The sequence below is a fragment of the Suricata suricatta genome, chromosome 11 (genome assembly GCF_006229205.1).
Source record: "Suricata suricatta isolate VVHF042 chromosome 11, meerkat_22Aug2017_6uvM2_HiC, whole genome shotgun sequence".
Taxonomy (NCBI): Eukaryota; Metazoa; Chordata; class Mammalia; order Carnivora; family Herpestidae; genus Suricata; species Suricata suricatta.
In genome coordinates, this window is record NC_043710.1 from 28750377 (window position 1) to 28770370 (window position 19994).

General features: G+C 34.4%; 1 protein-coding gene across 2 annotated transcripts in view; it reads right to left on the reverse strand.

Moving 5' to 3' along the window:
• The window catches only part of ELP4 (elongator acetyltransferase complex subunit 4), a 238494-nt gene that overhangs the window by 202814 nt on the left and 15686 nt on the right, over window positions 1–19994 (reverse strand). For both annotated transcript variants that reach the window (XM_029914792.1, XM_029914791.1), the window contains exon 3: window positions 8820–8941. In XM_029914792.1, the coding sequence (XP_029770652.1) occupies window positions 8820–8941 (122 nt within the window). The remainder of the gene's footprint in view (window positions 1–8819; window positions 8942–19994) is intronic.

Below are 19994 nucleotides of genomic sequence, written 5' to 3' on the forward strand. Positions count from 1 at the left end.
AAAAATGTAGCATTTTCAAGTTCTAAAGAAATTATGTGTGTGTGTATATATTTTTTATTTCTAAAAAAAATCAGCCTATCTACTGATAAATATTTTAACATAAAAATATAATTTTTGCTATTTTACAAAACATTCCATAGAAAATTCTCAGAGAATATTTACCACTCTATTTGAGATGATCAAGAACATTCTCTTAGATAAAAAAGTTAACTGAAAAATACTTACCAATGTGTTTTTAAAAGCTTTAACAACATCATGTATATTGTTCTATAGGATTTTCTAAGGGGTGTAATTTTTCAACGTTACATCTTAATGCTGACTTCCTGAAGGAGCTTTGACTACAATAGGCATGAATATGTTTTCAAAGGATGATGGATAAATTGCTGGGTGGTTATAGAATATATCTTAGGCAGCTGATGGGGCTTTTTATCCTTTACTTGTCTTTAGTTATACACAGTTTTAAGATAATTATGGTCTCTAAGATTTTCTTTTCCCTTTTCTTGCACCAGCAATATTTGTCTTGGTTATAGGTTCCAGTAATTCCCAAGCATACATCATAAAATTAAAACTAAGCAATTATAGCATTCCCCACTCCACCTCCCTCCCACCCTGACCCCTGGTATGTCTCTAAACACTATTAATGCCTTGGTTTTGGTCATTCATTTTTGGGCTGTTTAATACAAATGACTCTAATATAACTCTAAGAGAGCTGGGAACCCTGAAATCCTGACTGAATATTATACAGAAAAACCTACTTACCTATGTTACTCCTCAACTTCTCATTTTAAATATTTCATTTATTCTTCTCGGCGATATGCTAAAAACTTTGTCTACACATTGGTGTTATGAAGAATGTAAATAATTACTATTTTTATAGCCATAAATTTCTAATCCAGTCTATTCTAAACTTGTGATAACTAACTAGACCACATTAAGGGTATACAGGTTAAAATAATATTTTTGTACTTTTTAAAATCTTTTTTTTAATGTTTTATTTATTTTTTGAAAGAGAGAGAGAGAGAGACAGTGTGAGTAGGGGAGGGTCAGAAAGAGAGGGGGACACAGAATCTGAAGATAGGCTCTAGGCTCTGAGCTACCTGTCAGCATAGAGCCTGATGCGGGGCTCGAACCCATGAGCCACGAGATCATGACCTGATCCAAAGTTGGACGCTTAACTGACTGAGCCACCCAGGCACCCCTGTACTTTTTTGATAGAAAAATGATAATGGCATATCATTCTTTTAAATCAAAATATTTTATTATTACATATTAAAAATAAATATAAAAGATATATGAAATTTAAAAAATCATGAATTTAAAGTTTTCACTGATAAATGAAGGTTCTATTAAGTCAAAATCTAGATACATTTCAAAACAGAGCTGTATAAAATGCAAATATATAATTAAATTTTTTGTTTAAAATGAATCATTATATCATTTTTTTAATGTACAGAAATGTTAAGTGTGCATGTTATTAAGCATGTACAAACATTAACTATTTTTATTACTCATATATGTTAGTAATTTACATAAATGTAAATAATGGCATTAATATCAAATAAGAGGGGCGCCTGGGTGGCTTAGTCAGTTAAGCATCATGACCTCACGGTTCGTGGGTTCGAGCTCCACATCAGGCTCTGTGCTGACAGCTCAGCGCCTGGAGCCTGTTTCAGATTCTGTCTCTCTCTCTCTCTCTGTCCCTCCCCTGCTCATGGTCAGTCTCTCTCCATCTCAAAAATAAATAAATATTAAAAAAAGTAAATAAAATAAGATAAAATTTTCCTGAGAATAACACATTCAAATTTATGGTTGATTTAATATTTAACTTCACTGAAAACAGTACTATTATTATTGTTATTATTATTATTATTATTTTAAATATTTATTTATTTTTGAGAGCGAGAGAGTGAGTACAAGTGAGGGAGATACAGAGAGAGACAGGGACACAAAGAATCTGAAGCAGGCTCCAGGCTCCAAGCTGTTCGCATAGAGCCTGATGTGGGGCTCGAAGCCACGAACCATCAGATCATAACCTGAGCCAAAGTTGGATGCTTAACTGACTGAGCCATCCAGGCACTCTGAACATATTATTGATAATAATGGTAAAGGAAACCTCAAATAAAAAAAAATTATTCTGGGCTCTTTGTTATAAATAGAAGACTGAAATAAACTTTTAGAATATAGCATTACATTTGCAATATAAGGTAAATATAATGCTTAAGACCAGTAGGTTTTTGTGGCAGCAATTATAATATCTCTGAAAATATATTCTAGTAAACAGGATAAAGTAAAATATATCAGATGATACTAGAAACATTCTTCAGTTAAAAACACCTATGCTGCTTTGAATGACACACTGGACCAGATGGACTTAACAGATAAATTCAGAACATTTCATCCTAAAACAACAGAATACACATGTACATGAAACATTTTCCAGAATAGATCACATATTAGGTCACAAATCAGGTCTCAACAAATACAAAATGATGCAAATCATATAACCATGTTATCAAACTAGAAGTGAACCATAAAAAAAACTTAGAAAGACCACAAATATAAGGAAGTTAAACAACATGCTACTAAACAATGAATGGGTTAACTGGGAAATCAAAGGAGAAATTTAAAAATACATGGAACCAAACTAAAATGAAGACAGAAAAGTCCAAAACCTTAAGGATGCAGCAAAACCAGTCCTAAGAGGGAAGGACATTGCAATACAGGTCTATCTCAAGAAGCAAGAAAAATCTCAAGTAAACAACCTAACCTTACACATAAATGAGCTAGAAAAAGAACAACAAATGAAGCCTTAAAGCCAGGAGAAGGAAGGAAATAATATAGAAATTAAAAAAAAAAAAACGAGAAAAGATAGATTAATGCAACAAAGAGCTGGTTCATTTAATAAAGTAATAAAATTAGAAAACCTTCTAGCTAGACTTATCAAAAAGAAAGGAGAACAAATCCAAGTAAATAAAATCACAAATGAGAGAAGAGAAATAACAACCAATGCCACCAAAATGCAACCAGTTTAAGGGAATATAATGAAAAACTATATACTTACAAATTGGACAATCTGGAAGAAATGGATAAATTCTCAGACACAATAAACTATCAGCTGACACAGGAAGAAATCGAAAACTTGAACCGACTGATAATTAGCAATGACATTGAGTAAGTAACCAAAAACTTCCAACACACAAAAGTCCAGGGCCAGAGCCTTCACAGGTGAATTCTATCAAACATTTAAAGGGCAAATACATAATCTTCTCAAACCATTCCAAAAAGAAGTCTGCCTGGGTGCTTTAGTAGGTGGAACATCCTGCTTTCAGCTCAGGTCATGATTTTGTAGCTGTTGGGGTTGAGCCCCTTGTTGTTGGGCACTAGGCTGACAGCAGAGAGCTTGCTTGGGATTCTTTCTCATTCTCTCTGCCCCTCTCCTGCTCTCTCTCTCTCTCTCTCTCAAAACAAATAAACATTACAACAACAACAACAACAAACTATTCCAAAAAGAGAACAGGGAGGAAATCTTATGAATTCATTCTACAAGGCCAGCATTAACCTGATACCAAAATCAGATAAAGACTCCACCAAAAAAGAGAACTACTGATAAACATGGAAGCAAAAATTCCAATAAAATACGCACAAGTTGAATCCAACAATACATTAAAATAAATTCATTCATGATCAAGTGGGATTTATTCCTGGATTGTAAGGGTTTTTTAATATTTGCAAACCAATCAACATGATAGAGCACATTAATAAAAGTAAGGATAAGAAGCATATGATCAGGGTGCCTGGGTGGCTCAGTCAGTTAAACGTCTGACTCTTAATTTCAGCTCAAGTCATGATCTCAAAGTTTGTGAGTTTGAGCCCTACGTTGGGCACCACACTAATGCTGTGGATCCTGTTTAGGGTTCTCTCTCTCTCTCTCTCTCTCTCTCTCTCTCTCTCTCTCTGCCCCTCCCCTGCTTATATTTTCCCTCTCTTTGTCTCTCAAAATAAACAAATAACTTTTAACACAAACAAATAAACAAACAAAAGAATCATATGATTCTTTCAATAGTGGCAAAAAAGCAGTTGACAAAGTACAAATTCCATTCATTATAGCAACCTTCAGCAGAGTAGAGAGATCACACCACAAGATAATAAAAGCCATATATGATATCACCTTCAATGGGGTAATATCACCCTCAATGGGGAAAAACTCCATTGTCAGGAACAAGACAGGTATGTCTATTTTTACCATGGTACTGGAAGTTCTAGCCATAGCAATCAGACAACCAAAAGAAATAAAAGGCATCCAGGGGCATCTCGGTGGCTCCGTTGGTTAAGTGTCTGACTTCAGCTCAGGTCATGATCTCACAATTCATGAATTTGAGTCCTGTATTAGGCTTTGTACTGACAGCTCAGAGTGTGGAGCCTGCTTTAGATTCTGTGTCTCTTTCTCTCTCTCTGTCTTCCCTTCTCCTTCTTTCTCTCTCTCTCTCTCTCTCTCTCTCTCTCTCAAAAATAAATAAAGCATTAAAAAAAAGAAAGAAAAGAAAAGAAAAAGAAATAAAAGGCATCCAAAATGGCAAGCAAGAAGTCAAGCTGTCACTATTTGCAGATGACATGATACTCTATACAGAAAACCCAAAAGATTCCTCCAAAAATAATTGCTAGAACTGAAACATAAATCCAGTATGATACCAAATCAACATACAGAAATCTGTTGCATTCTGATATACCAATAATGAGGCAGCAGAAAGGGAAATTAAGGAATCAATGCCATTTACAATTGCACCAAAAACAATAAGATATCTAGGAATAAATCAAACCAAAGGCGTGAAAGACCTGTTATCTGAAAACCATAACACTGATAAAAGAAATTGAAGATGACACAAAGAAATGGAAAGACATTCTATACTCATAGATTGGAAGAACAAATACTGTTGAAATGTCTATACTTTCCAAAGCAGTTACAACATTTAATGCAATCCCTGTCAAAACACCAACAGTATTTTTCAGAGCCAGAACAAACATTCCTAAAATTTGTATGGCACCACAAAAGACCCCAAGAAGCTAAAGTAACCTGAAAAAGAAAAGCAAAGCTCGAGACATCATAATTTCAGAATTCAAGTTATATTACAAAGCTCTAGAGATCAAAACAGTATGGTTCTGGCAGAGAAATAGACACATAGATCAACAGAACAGAATAGAAAACCCAGAAATAGACCCACAATTACATGGTCGATTGGTCTTCAACGAAGTAGGAAAGAATACCCAGTGGGAAAAGACAGTCTCTTCAACAAATGGTGTCAGGAAAACCGGACAACAACATGCAAAAGAATGAAACTGGACCACTTTCTGACACCCAACACACAAAAAAATTCAAAATGGATGAAAGACCTAAAGGTGAGACCTGAAAGTATAAAACTCCTAGAGAACACAGGCAGTAACCTCTTAGACACTGGCTGTACAATTTCTTACTAGATATGTCTCCTGAGGCAAGAGAAGCAAAAGCAAAACTAAACTATTGGGAAGTCATCAAAATAAAATAAGAACTTCTGCACTGCAAAGGAAACAATGAACAAAACTAAAAAGCAGCCTGTGGAATGGGAAAAGATATTTGCAAATGACATATCTGATAAAAGGTTCGTATCCAAAATCTATAAAGAATTTGTAAAGCTCAACTGCCTAAAAAGAACAATTCCATTAAAAAATGAATAGAAAATATGAATAGACATTTTTCCATGAAAGACCTACAGTTGGCCAACAGACACATGAAAAGATGCTCAACAACACTGATCATCAGGGAAATCCAAATCAAAACTACAATAAAGTATCACCTTCAATCTGTCAGAATGGCTAAAATCAACAACACAGGAAACAATAGGTGCTAGCAAGGATGTAGAGAAAAGGGAACCCTTTTGCCCTGTTGGTGGGAATGCAAACTGGTCAAGCCACTCTGGTAAATAGTATGGAGGTTCCCCATAAAGTTAAAAATAGGGGCTCCTGTGTGGCTCAGTTGCTTGAGAAACTCTCTCTTGGTTTTGGCTTAGGTCATGATCTCACAGTCCATGGCTTCAAGCCCTGTACTGTGTTCCATGCTGATAGTATAGAGCCTGCTCGAAATTCTTTTCTTTCTGTCTCTCCCTTGCACACTCACTCTCTTAAAATAAAATAAACAAAAAGTTAAATATAGAATTATCCCATTGCACCACTAGGTATTTACCCAAAGAATATAAAAATACTAATTCAAAGAGATACATGCACCCTGATGTTTATAGCAGCATTACCACATAGCCAAATTATGAAAACAGTCCTAGTATTCATCAACTGATGGATGGATAAAGAGAGGTGGTGTGTGTGTGTGTGTGTGTGTGTGTGTGTGTGTGTGTGCACGTGCATGGAAACTGCATGCAGTATGCCAGGGAAGTTATAGGTCTCCCTTTGTATCTTTTGATGTTTCCAGAATCACCGTCCTTTATTATATGATGCCCAATGTCTTGGAAATTGTTGTTTAACATATTTTGCCTTGTTTTTTGTTTCAGGAATAAAGAGAAATCTGATCTTTATTAACATATCTTGGTCAAAAGTGCAACTTCTTAGGAGTCCATCTTCTTACTCTAATTTTATATTTTTTCTATTGTATCATAAAATTGCTCTGTGAATAAATGTTTATACAATCTAACTATTACATAAATGACTTGATGGTTTAAGGAATCCTGATGAAGGGTAATATTTATAACTTTAAAATCCTTCACATAATCCAAAAAAGGACATATAAATTACCCTCAGATTTTTAATATTAACTTGTGCAAGTTCAAGGTACCTATGAAAGGTGTTAAGGATTGGTTTTCAAATAAAAAGTATAGTTCTCTATAGCAAATTGTGTTAGTACATCTACTAGGTTTTATTTTTTTGATTTTTAATTTTTTTTAACATTTATTTATTTTGAGAGAGAGAGATACAGAGTGTGAGCAGGGGAGGGTCAGAGAGAGAGGAAGACACAGAATTAGAAGCAGGCTCCAGGCTCTGAGCTGTCAGCACAGAGCCTGATGCAGGGATCGAACCCATGAACTATGAGATCATGACCTGAGCTGAGGGTAGCTGCTGAACCAACTTAGCCACCCAGGTTTCCTAAATCTACTAGGTTTTAATAGTAGTTGCCAATGTTACAGGAGGTAAGAGAAAAAATAAAATGCTTTATTTTGAAAAGCATATACAGTTGATTCTTGAACATAGGTTTGAACTGCACAGGTGTGCTTATATGTGCATTTTTTAATATAAATATAGTACCATAAATGCACTTTCTCTTTCTTAAGGTTTTTCTTAATAACATTGTCTTTTCTCCATTGTAAGAATATAGTATACAATATATATAATACACAAAATATGTATTATTTAACTGTTTATATTATTGGTAAGGCCTTTTGGTCAGTAGTACGCTATAGTAAGTAAGTTCTGGGGGAGTGACAAGTTATATGTGGATTTTTTAACCATGCATGGGTCAGTGTCTCTAACTGCATGTTGTTCACGGGTTAAAAGTTTCCCTGCTTCTTGCCTGGCAAAAACTGCCTATATGACTATAAGAATGTTTCAAGTAAAATCTTAGTCTCCATACTTTTGTGGAATGTTCCATGAACCACTTGTACAGTTTCTTTAGGACAATAATCTTGGCCTTTACTCCACTGTTCCTAGCAAGCATTGTACTGTCCAGAAGCTGATCAAGATGATTAAGATCAGAGAAAAGTAACAAAAGAAGAAACAAAAACATTGAGAAAATATTCTAAATGTCAAACACCAAAAATAAGAATGAACAAACAGTCTTTGCAACCAAAAGAAAATCATTTGGAAAATTATACAAAGGTGGGGCACCTAGGTGGCTCAGTCTATTGAGCCTCTGACGTCGGCTCAGGTCATGATCTCACAGTTTGCGGGTTTGAGCCCCGCCCCTACTCTGCTCATGGTCTGTCTCTAAAAAATAAATGAACATTAAAGAAATTTTTAAAAAAGTAAAAAGAAAATTATACAAGGTTTCTCCTTTGGATTTTCTGACAGTATTATTTATTAAGCAAAGTCCAACCCATATGAAAGAATCGTGTTAGTTTTACTTCAACATTACATAATGTTTTTATAGTGGGTATAAACTTTCATTTCATTTCACTTCACTGAAATGAAACCATCCTATGGAAGAAAATAACTTTAGATTCTATTTCAAATAATGAATTCTATCCAAATAATGGGTTAAGTTAGGTTCCTGTTCTGGACAAAGAAATTAAGAATTCTAAAATCAGAATTGTCCTCTGAGTTTTAAAGTGTGCTTTGGCTTTAAAAAGTATAGTACATTGACCATATATTTTATTTTGTTGCTTGTTTCTTGGAAAAGAATAATTTCTGGTATTTTCAAAGCAAAATAATATTAATAAGTGAGTACTTCTAATTTCTGTATCTTTCTTCTGATTTACATTCTTAGGATAATGGTATTTAATATCAGATAATATTCTACTGTTTTACTTTACCTAACTTTTTACAGAGTTCTTTTATTTTCATGACCATAATATAGAAATTTTCTTTTATTTTATGTATTTCAATTTTTCATAGTTTATTAATATTTTCCCCACTGCCAATACAATTTTAAGTTAAAAATTATCTGAAAATGCTAATTTAAAAATGAAACATGTTCAAGTAAATTTTAAGAGATTAAATTTATGTATGTTCCCATTAATGCATTTAAATATAGTTTATATATACAAACATATTTTGTTTATATATGTGTAAGCAATATTTTTTCATAAAATGTTCAAAATGAAATATTGAATTAGTATATCTGATACCTGTAAAATATCAGCAGGGTCTTCTTTTGCAGATGCAACCAACAAAGTATGCCCGTTGATGATTCCTTCTGCCAGGAAATATTTGAAGAGCAAAGAAGAATAAATATTATATTTGTCCTCTTCTGTAAAAGAGAAAAAATTATAGTCAGAATCCTATCATATACCAAACGCATTCAGATGTTTTTGTAATTTTTCTCCTTACTGCCAGTGTATGAGATGGGGTAGTAACTGTCTGCCTAAAGTACAGTTACACAGGCTAAGAGACTCATTTACCTAGATAGTCAATGGGAAGTGAGTCCTTCTAATATAATCTGACTCCAAAATTTTTCTCAATTTATTGCACCACTTCTAATATCTACAAAATTTAGAGGGTTATGTATAATTACAGTAAAGAAATCACACTTTTTTTTTTTTACTAAAATTTTGTTTTAGGCATTGTACCTCTAAAATGGCTATTCTTGGGGCACCTGGGTGACTCAGTCGGTTAAGCACCCAACTTTGGCTCAGGTCATGATCTCATGGTTTGTGAGTTCGAGCCCCATGTTGGCTCTGTGCTGACAGCTCTGAGCCTGGAGCCCGCTTCAGATTCTGTGTCTCCTTTTCTCTCTCTATCCCTCCCCCACTTGTGTTCTCTCTTGCTCAAAAGTAAAGAAACATTAAAATGGCTATTCTTATCTACCGGTTTGTAAACTTATACTTCATTTCTTACATGTCACAACAATTAAGCACTTAGTGCATGTAGCCTGAAAATTAATATTTATAAAATTTGTAAAAACATTATTACATCTACATTTGTGTTTTAGGCTTTATATCCAATAGCAATTGAAGGTTTTAATTTGAGAGTTCTTAAATTTGTACTAAATGATTTCCTAGTAAACAGTCCTTCTACATTTTATTATTCCTTCATCCTCCCTTCTTTCTGAATTTTTATGAAAAAATTATGTGTCGGGTTTCTTTGACAAAAATGTGTTAACATTTTTGAGATTTTGTGACATAATATAAACACCTTGAGTGTTTCAGTTTCTTAATATTACTGACAAGCTAAATGCCTACATTTTTATATCAGCCTTCTTTCCTTTATTACTTTGAAGACAACACAAAACAAAAGACAAAGGTAAATTTATTGAATTATCTAAAAAAAAGAGGTCATTATTAATTTATTTAACAAATATTAATTGAATTCCTAGAATATGTCAGGTATTGTTAATAACTGTAAAAAACACACTACTAAAAAGTATCCCTAAGAAAATTTGAATTTGTGGTAATGTTAGCACTGTGCAAAGCCTCTTGTAGCTATAATTATAAAACCTGAATAAAATATCATTAAAAAAATCAATATTTGAAGGCACTGGAAAGCAATAAAAATCAGACAGAAACCACAGTAGTTTCCTTTTGAAAGACTGTGATCATGGCATGTAAGAATTTCTAATTTCTGTCTTTTTTTCTTGAAAGGGTTCTTAACCTCCCTTAGCTCTGGCAGCTTTATACCATATCCTTTCCAGCTTGAGCTAGCAGAAGGGAGAGTTCAGAAAACAGCTGAAAGTTTAAAGGAGAAATCCTTGAAGTAAGAGAGCTCCACAAAGTTTATCAAATGTGCCTGAATCCCTGGTTGACCACTAAAGGATCCATGACCTCTAAATGCGTGGGAGAGAGAAACAGTTAAGTAAGAAAGAGAGAACAGGATAAACTTGAAAGACAAGTATATCATGTGAGATTTACAAATTTAATGCTCCTCTGAAGGCATTTGTTTCCCCGAGAGCAGAATCTTATACTAAAGAAAGTGGAAGGCTTAACTGAGGTGGCAGAGGAGAAAACTCAAGGCTGAAAACCGCAGAAAGTGTGAGCCCCCAAATTCTGTACAAATATTTGGTTCTCTTCTAAATTCTGATTTTAAGAGACAACCTGTGTGACCTGGTTAAAAAAGCAAAACCTAAAATCTGGAAAATTGAGCAGAGATATTATTTGCTGCACAATATATTGAAATGAGAGTTAATTTAAGATTAGGCAAGTTAACTGTCTATTAAAACAAAAAACCTGAAATCCTCAGGAAAACAGAATAGAATTCAAAATCATTAAAATGCATTTTTTACAGTGTGAAGATTTCAGCCAAAAATTACTGAATATGATCCATACTAAGGAAAACACAACTTAGAGAAACTGACTCAAAGTAAATGCATTTAAAGTATTAAAGGAAAATATATCATTAATGAACAGAAAAGGAATATCAACAGAGGACGAGAAACTATACAAATGAATGACAGAAAACATAGAGCTTAAATTATAATTCCTTATAGGAAAAATTTATTTATGATCTATCTCATTAGCAGACTGGAGATAAAGGAAGGAAAAAAAACAATCAGTACATCTGAACATCTGAAGAGAGATTAACAAAAATGATGAAATCTGTAGAACAGGAAAAAAATTTAAGAAAATTAAACAGAACCTCAAAGATGTGGAACAATACAGAGCAGTCCAAAACATGCTTAACCGAAGTCCTAATAATTGGGAGAAAATAAAAACAAACTGAATAGTTACAGATCTAGGAAGTATAAGAAGCCTCTCCTAGGATATATGCAAAAAACCCCCACAAATCTAAGTACATCATAGTTAAATCTTGGAAGCAGCAGGGAAAAATGACATATGACCTACACAGGCACAATGATAAAACCAGGTGATTTTTCATCTGAAACAACAAAGACTAGAAAATATAATTATATATACAAGAGTTGAAAGAGAGACAAGTTAACCAAAAATTATAAATGTGTAAAACATATTCAACAATTGAGGTGAAATACTATTTTCAGATAGGACAGCAGACTTGTACTACCAGACCTAAAAGCTGAAGGAAAATTACAGAACATAGTAAACTACATTTACAGGAAGGAATAAAAAATATAAATAATGACAAATATGTAAGAAGTTATAACACTCTGTGACATGAATATATGTACTTAAGTGCATAGATGTGTGTATGGATAAATTAATGGTTTTTTAAAAATTTCTTAAAAAATACGACTGTTTAAGGCAAAACTTGGAGAACTAAGCAATGACAGACATAAGATCAATTTGGAGATTTTTATCATACATTTCTTAGTAATTGGCAGAACTAAGGAGAAAAATCATTTAGAAAAGAGAAAATCTGAACCTTATCAACCAGTGTGAATCAGATAATATACAGTTCCAGAATATACATTCTTTTTTTTTATTCTCAAGTTAGTTAACATACAGTATAGTCTTGACTTTAGAAGTAGAACTGAGTGATTCATCACTTACGTATAATACCCATTGCTCATCCCAACAAGTGCCCTTCTTAATGCCCATCACCAATTACTCCACTCCCATCAACTCTCAGTTTGTTCTCTAAATTTGGACTCTCTTATGTTTTGCCTCCCTCTCTGTTTTATCTTATTTTTTCTTCTCTTCCCCTATATTCATCTGTTGAATTTCTCAAATTCCACATGAGTGAAATCACATGGTATCTGTCTTTCTCTGACTGACTTATTTTGCTTAGCATAATATCCTCCAGTTTCATCCACACTGTTCTAAATGGCAAGATTTCATTCTTTCTTTTTTTTATTTTTACCACTGAGTAATATTCCATTTTATATATACATATATACATATATATGTGTATATATACATATACACACAAACACACACACACATTATATATGTGTATATATATATATACACACATATATTTATATAAAACCACATATTCTTAATCCATTCATCAGTTGATGTACATTTGGGCTCTTCCCATAAGTTGGCAACTGTTAATAGTGCTACTTCCAGAATATACATTCCTTAGTGCATCTAGACTGTACACCAAGATAAACCACATGCTATTCCAAAAAACAAGTTGCAATATACTTCAAAATATGAAAATCTTACATTAGAAACTGAAATTTTAATAATTCCATTTACAATCAATTAAAAAACCCATGAAATATTTTGGAGAAATTTGACAATATATGGGCATGAATTAGTCCCACAATGAAAAGTACAAAGTATTCTGAGAGTAATTAAAGAAGACCTAAATGAATGGAGAAGTATATCATGCTCAGAGAATACAAGACTCAAATCTTTCTAATTGATCTGTAAGTTTAATAGAATTCCAATGTAAACCCCATAGGATTTTTGGAGAAACTGATAAGCTAATTCTGAAATTTACATAGATATCCAAAGGTCCTAGAAGAGTCCAATACATTTGAAAAAGAACAGTTGGAGGACTTATTATCTGATTTCAAGACTTAGGATAAAGCTATAATCATGGCAATATGGAATTAGCTAAAGGATAGAAATAGAAATCAATATAAACCCACATGACTGATTTTTTACAAAGGTGGAGAAATAAGTGTTTTTTTCAACAAATTGTACTGGAATAATGGGTACCCTGATGCAAAAAACAACAAAAATCTTGATCTTACCCCATACTATAAATTAAAAAACAACAACAACAAAATCTCTATCTTACTTCATACTAATACTCAAATATTTATCTTGAAATGGATCACAAAATATAAAAGCTGAAACAATAAAACTATTAGAAGAAAACATAAGGAATAACTTTGCAACTTTGGAATAGGTGTTTCAAGGTATGGAAGCATGAACCATAATAGAAAAAAAATAGGTAGCAAGCTACACAAAGAAAATATTTGCAATATATATATCTGATAGAGAACTGGTACCCAGTATATATACTAAAAAGTCTTCTAATTCCATAAGAGGACAAACCACCTAATATAAAAATAAGCAAAGGATTTGAATATATCCTTCACAAAAGAAGACCTATGAATATCCAGTAAATGTATAAAAAATAGTTTAACCACATTAAACCCTGAAAAACACAAAAAACAGTGACAAACCACTCCAATCCTACTAGAAAAGGTAAAATAAATATACAATACTAAGTATTGACAAGAATGTGGAACAAATAAAATGCTCTTACATTGCTAGTGGCAATGCAAAATGGTACAGGTGCTTTGGAAAATAGGTTGGCAATTTCCAATAAAGTTAAACTTACACTTAATAGGAACCAGCAATTCCACTCCTGCATTTTTATCTATGAGACATGGAAGCACACGTCTATAAATAGCTTTATACAGAATGTCTATGGCAATTTTGGTTAACATCCAAAAACTGTAGACAACACAAATGTCCATCAATTTGTGAATGGAAAAGATGAATGGTACATTCACAAATAAAATATTTCTAAACAATAAAATAAACTAATGTACATGCAACATAGATTAATCTCAAAAATGTTAAGCTAAGTGAAAAAAGCCAGACACAAAACTTATGCATGGCATGGTTGCGTTTATGTGACATTCTACAGAAAGTAAAACTAATCTCTAGTGATAGGAAGGAGTTATATGCTTGGGGCCTGAAAACTTTTTTGGGCATGAGGAAATTTTGGAAGATGATGGAAATGTTTTATATATTGATTGCTGTGGTGGTTACATGTATATAGACATTTGTAAAATTTAACTAAAATATACACTTAAAATAGGTCCATTTCATTGTGTGTAATTTATAGTTCAGTAAAGTTGGTTTATTGAAACACTTTTTTAAGACACTTCTTTTTCCCAGTTGCCCTGTTTCTTCAGACCCAATTCCTTGGTAAATAAATATGAATTGGTTCTATTAAATTTCTCTACTCACCACTTTCAACTAAGCTCTGCCAAATCTTACGTTCTCATCTCTTGACATCTAGAACTAATTCCATGATTTTTCTCACCAGTTTCAGTTATTAAAACTTGGAACAGTCAAGTTTAAAACTTTAATGTTCAGTGCAAAGCTTTCCCCCCTTTAGTGGAGACTAAGACTTGTAGCTTGAAAGTCTTAGTAGGAAAGAGGGGTTCCAAAGGAAAGGAAGATTCTAAAATAACTCTTCCTCCATGTTTTCTTTCCAAGTCCTAGTTCTGTTGTTGGGAGACCAGGGGGGAAAAGTGGAAGTGATCAGCTTACATAATTGGCTGTCTGGTTAAGGAGCGATGTCCTTAGCCTCACTATGATCTGGTCTATTTGAGCTGTTTTGTAGCAGGTATGGCGGTTTCTATAGGTGGTAAGCATGGTTTTTGTGGGTGGTGCTCAGTTTCATTTTGGCCACATCAGTCACTGAGTAACCCTTCTGAGGTGGAATCTAGGTTTTGCGGGGCTGCCCAGTAATTCATATTCAACTTCTGCTCTCGTAATATTAGCGATTGCTATCATTCTTTTGGCTGTTTATATAATCTCTCCCAGGAGGCTTCCATCTTATCTCTACACCAGACACAGAAAACAGTGCTGGTGCTGGGGATGCTGAAAAACCCTGGGAGATTTAAAGCAGGCTTTCCCAAGGACTCTCTCACTATGGTCTACTCATTGAAGAGCTTACATACAGGTTCAGAAGTTTAGCAAGAAGTCAGTAGGGAAAGAAAGATGTCAGTCTCTGCTTCTTCTAAGCACCTCCATTGCCTATGACTGATGTTCTTGGGAATTGTACCACTTTACCTGCCTGAGTGAGGGATCACTTTTGGACTTAAATATTACACTCTTGCTCTCTCCAATCTTTGCCTATGATGTTTTGTGGTAATGGTGGTGATGGTGAGAGAGTTATTAGAAAGTAGCTATGTGGATTTTTGGGCATACAAGGAAGTATTTAATCCCAACTGCAGGAAAGCGGGAATTTAAATCTTCGCCTTCCTTTTTTCATTGTGGGGTATGGTCACCATTTCTGAGGTACTCAACATCCTGTTATAAAAATAATACATAACTAATCTTGACCACTAACTATATGCTAGCCATGGTGCAATGCACTTCACATGCATTAGTTCACTGAATCCTCATAGTAACTTGTAAGATAAATGTTGTTAATCCCTATCTTACAGGTAAGGAAAGGAAGGCACAGGGAAGGCAAGCAGCTCACCTAAGGTGACACAGTTAAGATCAGGGCCATGAGCTGAATCAGGCAGTCTGATCCCAGAGCCTATGCTCTTATCTCTTTCATGGGCTCATTTCCCTTTACCTATCCTTTAACTGATAGGCTTTGGGTTTAGGCTTTGACTTGCTTTTCTTTTTCCTCTAGTTATTCTTAGTCTTTCCCAGAGTCTCAGACCACTCTGACAATCTGATGCAAGTTATACAGTATTCTAAAAATATACACGTATACAAATTTACATGTAATTTCAGGGAATTAAGGGATTACTTCCCCTCCCTAAAGTTCCATCTGTGGATCCTCCATGGTCTATAAATCTGGGCAATCTAATGCATACCTATGAATGACTTCAACTAAAAAGTATCAGTTGTATAAAGTATCATTCAAGTAATACTGAAAAATCCAAAATATTAGCCTACATTTAATACTTATAAACGTCCCTGTGTTTAAACTGAATTCATACTTCACATCAACATTTGTTCCTTCTCCTCCTTTTCTGATTTCACCTAATGGTACTAACTCCAAACCTTCTCAGGCCAAACATCTGCGAACCATCCTATCTCCTGTCTCTCCTTTATCTCCCACACATTTAGAAAGCACAGAAGAATAAACATTATTGAAAGGGACCAATTAAAAGAGGAAAAATGTAGGGAAATGGTATTTTATATCAGAGAATCTAAGAATAGATCGTGAAACATTTAGAATCTAACACACATGATGAAATGAAGAAATAGAAAAATTAGGTAGCATTGTTATATTAAAGTATGGTGAAAAATTTATGGTTTAAAGTCTCAAAAGTCTAGCAACTGACATCATGTCATGTTTTGATTGGAGTAATTAGTATTTCCATCACTTCAAGTTTTCACTTTCTTCCTGCAGTGCATCGTCCACAGTAGTTCTTCATAGCTCGTAATACTCTATGACTACCTATTTCTTACCAGGATAAAGTCACTGTTTTTAGCCAGGCTTTCACAGCATTCATTCAAGCATGGATTCATGGTGCCCTTACATGGTTGCCATGGTCACAGAGCTTACAGTCTACTGAATAAGATACAGGACTAAGTATTTTCAACAAAGTGTAGTAAGTGCCATGATAAAGTAGATACAGAATACTACAGAGGTATACAGTAGGAACACTAGGTGGGCTGAGGGTAAGAAAAGCAACAGTTAAGAATGGATCATGGTTTATACATACAATGGAATACTACATGACCTTGAGAAAGAATGAAATCTGGCCATTCGTAGAAACATGGATGGACCTCGAGGGCGTCATGCTAAGTGAAATAAGTCAGGCAGAGAAGGACGGATACCATATGTTTTCACTCATAAGTCTAATAGGAGAAACTTAACAGAGGACCATGGGAGGGGAAGCGGGGAAAAGAGTTAGGGAGAGGGAGGAGGCAAATCATGAGAGACTCTTGAATACTGAAAACAAACTGAGGGCTGAAGGGGGAGGGGGAAAAGGGGAGGAGAGTGATGGACACATAGGAGGGCACTTGTGGGGAAGAGCACTGGGTGTTATATGGAAACCAACTTGACAATAAACTATAAATCAAATAAATAAATAAATAAATAAATAAATAACAGAAAAGAAAGCCTTTCTGGAAGAGAATCTAAGGGGACACCTAAGAGATGATTAAGAGTTAGGATAAGAAAGGAAAAAAAGGAGGCATCAAGAGAGAATTTAAGCAAAGGCCCAGAGAAACTGGTAATTGGATGGAATTAAAAGCCTAGGGTGATAAACATAATGCTTGAAGAAAAAGCTGAAGGCATGAGAAGAGATAAGCATGAAGTGAATCAGCAGTGACAGATCATTAAAGGCTTGATAGTCAAGGCTAAGGAGGCTGGACCTTATGTTAAAACTGAGGGCAAAGAAAGGTCTTAAGCAAGAATATATTATGATTAGATTTTTATATCAGAAAGTTCATTCCAGCTACAGTGTAAAAATGAACTGAAGTCAGAAAACACTGGAAGCAACCTAAGAAGCTGTTATAATTTCAGTGAGAGTTTTGGATTATGGCCAAAGTAGGGTCATAGCAGCAAAACAGAAAGAAGTAGACAGAATTTTGGAATATTTAAAAGGTTAAAAACCTTGGGACTTAATGACTACTGGATGTGTACAGTGCAGAGACAAGTACATCACTCAGGTCTCTGGCATGTGTCACTCAGTAGCCTGAATAATCTAGGAATCATAGAAAGAGGGACAGATTTAGAGGAATGGGGTAGAATTTGGAGATAAGGGAAGTTAACTGTAGACACATTGATTTTAACAGATATTCAAGAGAAAATGTTGAAAGGGAGTTGAATATGATCTCTGCATTTTTCTATTGATCCTATGTATGCAGCAATGCCTAAAGATTTCATAAAATGAGTTTTTTCCACCTCTAGTCATTCTAGTTATGTCAGGAACTGAGACCTCCCAGGAAGAATATGTAGCACCAGAAGAGGGAAGAGGATACCAGTATTTTAAGTCAAGCCAAAGGAGTCTAAAAAATAAAAGCAGAGAGGTAGAAGGAAAACTAAAGCAGAATGTTATAACTGATAAGAGAGTACTTCAAGAAAAAAGTGACGAGGCATCTGGGTGGCTTGGTCAGTTGAGCATCCTATTCTTGATTTTGGCTCAGGTCATGGGTTCTTACATGGGATCTTACAGTTCATGGGTTCAAGCCACACTGGGCTCCCTTTATGTTTGCCCCTTCTCTACAGGCATGGACATACACTCTTCTCGAAACCTCTCTCTCAAAAATAAATAAACTTAAAAAAAAAAAAAGAGTGACTCACCACATCAATTGCTGCAGAGATCAAGAAGGAAGAGAGCTGGGAAGTATTCCTCAGGTTTAGTCATGAGAAGGTCATTAATGTCTCTGGATAAGGTTGCTTCAGTGATGTGCTACTGCCTTAAGTAAACTGAGGAATGACCTAAACATCATGAAAATGTATAAGAGGTACAGACTGCTCAAAAGGCTTGGCTATAAAAGGAAGAGAAAAAGAGATAGTTGAAAGAGTGGGGTTAAGTAGAGAGAATCCCTCCTCCCTCCCTTTTCTTTTAAATGAGACTTGAAAACAGATTTGAGCATGTTTAAGTACACACAGGGAAGAACTAACAAGGAGAGAGAAGTTAAAGAAAGAAAACTGATGTTGTCATTCCTTGGTAAGGCTGAAGGAGGAAAGCTCTAATGTCCAGGTGAAAGGATGATTCTCAAACAGGAGACATTCTCCCACGTGTGGTGGACACTGAAGCTTGACAGTGGGAAGTTGGGGAAGTTCTTACCTGAAGAGACTATTTTCTTTCATGTGAAATAATGCAAGTTATCCCAGAGAATTAAGGAGAAAGTAGTAATATTTGTTGTTTGAGTATGAGGTTTTAAAAGACCACTGAGGCTATTGAGAATGAAAAAGAAGTGATGAGAGATACAAAAGTTCACTGGCCAATGCTAAAAGCTCACTGGAGGTTGGGGATCAGGGAGGTGTCCAATAAATGATGGAAATAACTAAGAAGTCAATATATGGCAGCAGTGAGATGATATAAAAAGTAGAAAAGACAAAGCTATAAATATTACTCTGGAAAAAAATTTAAGATGAATTATCAGCTTTTAGTGTAAAATAATGATTTAATATCAGGGAAATCTGCTTGCAAATCTTAGCTACTAAGTGTGTGACCTTGGACATGTTACTTGGCTTCTCTCAAAATTCCAATCTCCTGTAAAATAGACATCTCATTTGATTGTTGTGATACTAAATGACAAAATACATGTCAAGGGCTTATCATGATACCTAGTACACAGTACATCCTTAATAAATATTAATAATTCAATAAAATATTCGATGATAGTATTTTAAGATATTAGAGTTTGTTTTATATGAAATAGGTATTATGCAAGGGAAAGATTTAGAAGGGGTAAGAATAGAAGGTGCTTGAATCTATAGAGAAAAAAAGAATATTTATGGAGATAAAAGCAACAGAAAAGATCACTGGAATGGCTTAATTCTTGGACAACAACCAAAGGAGGCAAAGCACGAGAGATTTAGCTGGCCATAAAGTTAAACAAACAAAAATCCCAGGAGTCCTGGGGTGGATGAAAAGTAAACAGCCTCGTCTTCGCACATTGTAGTTGGAGAAGCTGGTATAAGGTTCCAAGGTTTTACAATCTGAATTGAGGCAAGAGACCCAGGAGACCAAACTTTCCCTCGGACTAATCCTCAATAAAAACTTTCTGCTTTAGATGAGCTTTCACTTCTTTACTACAGAAGCATAC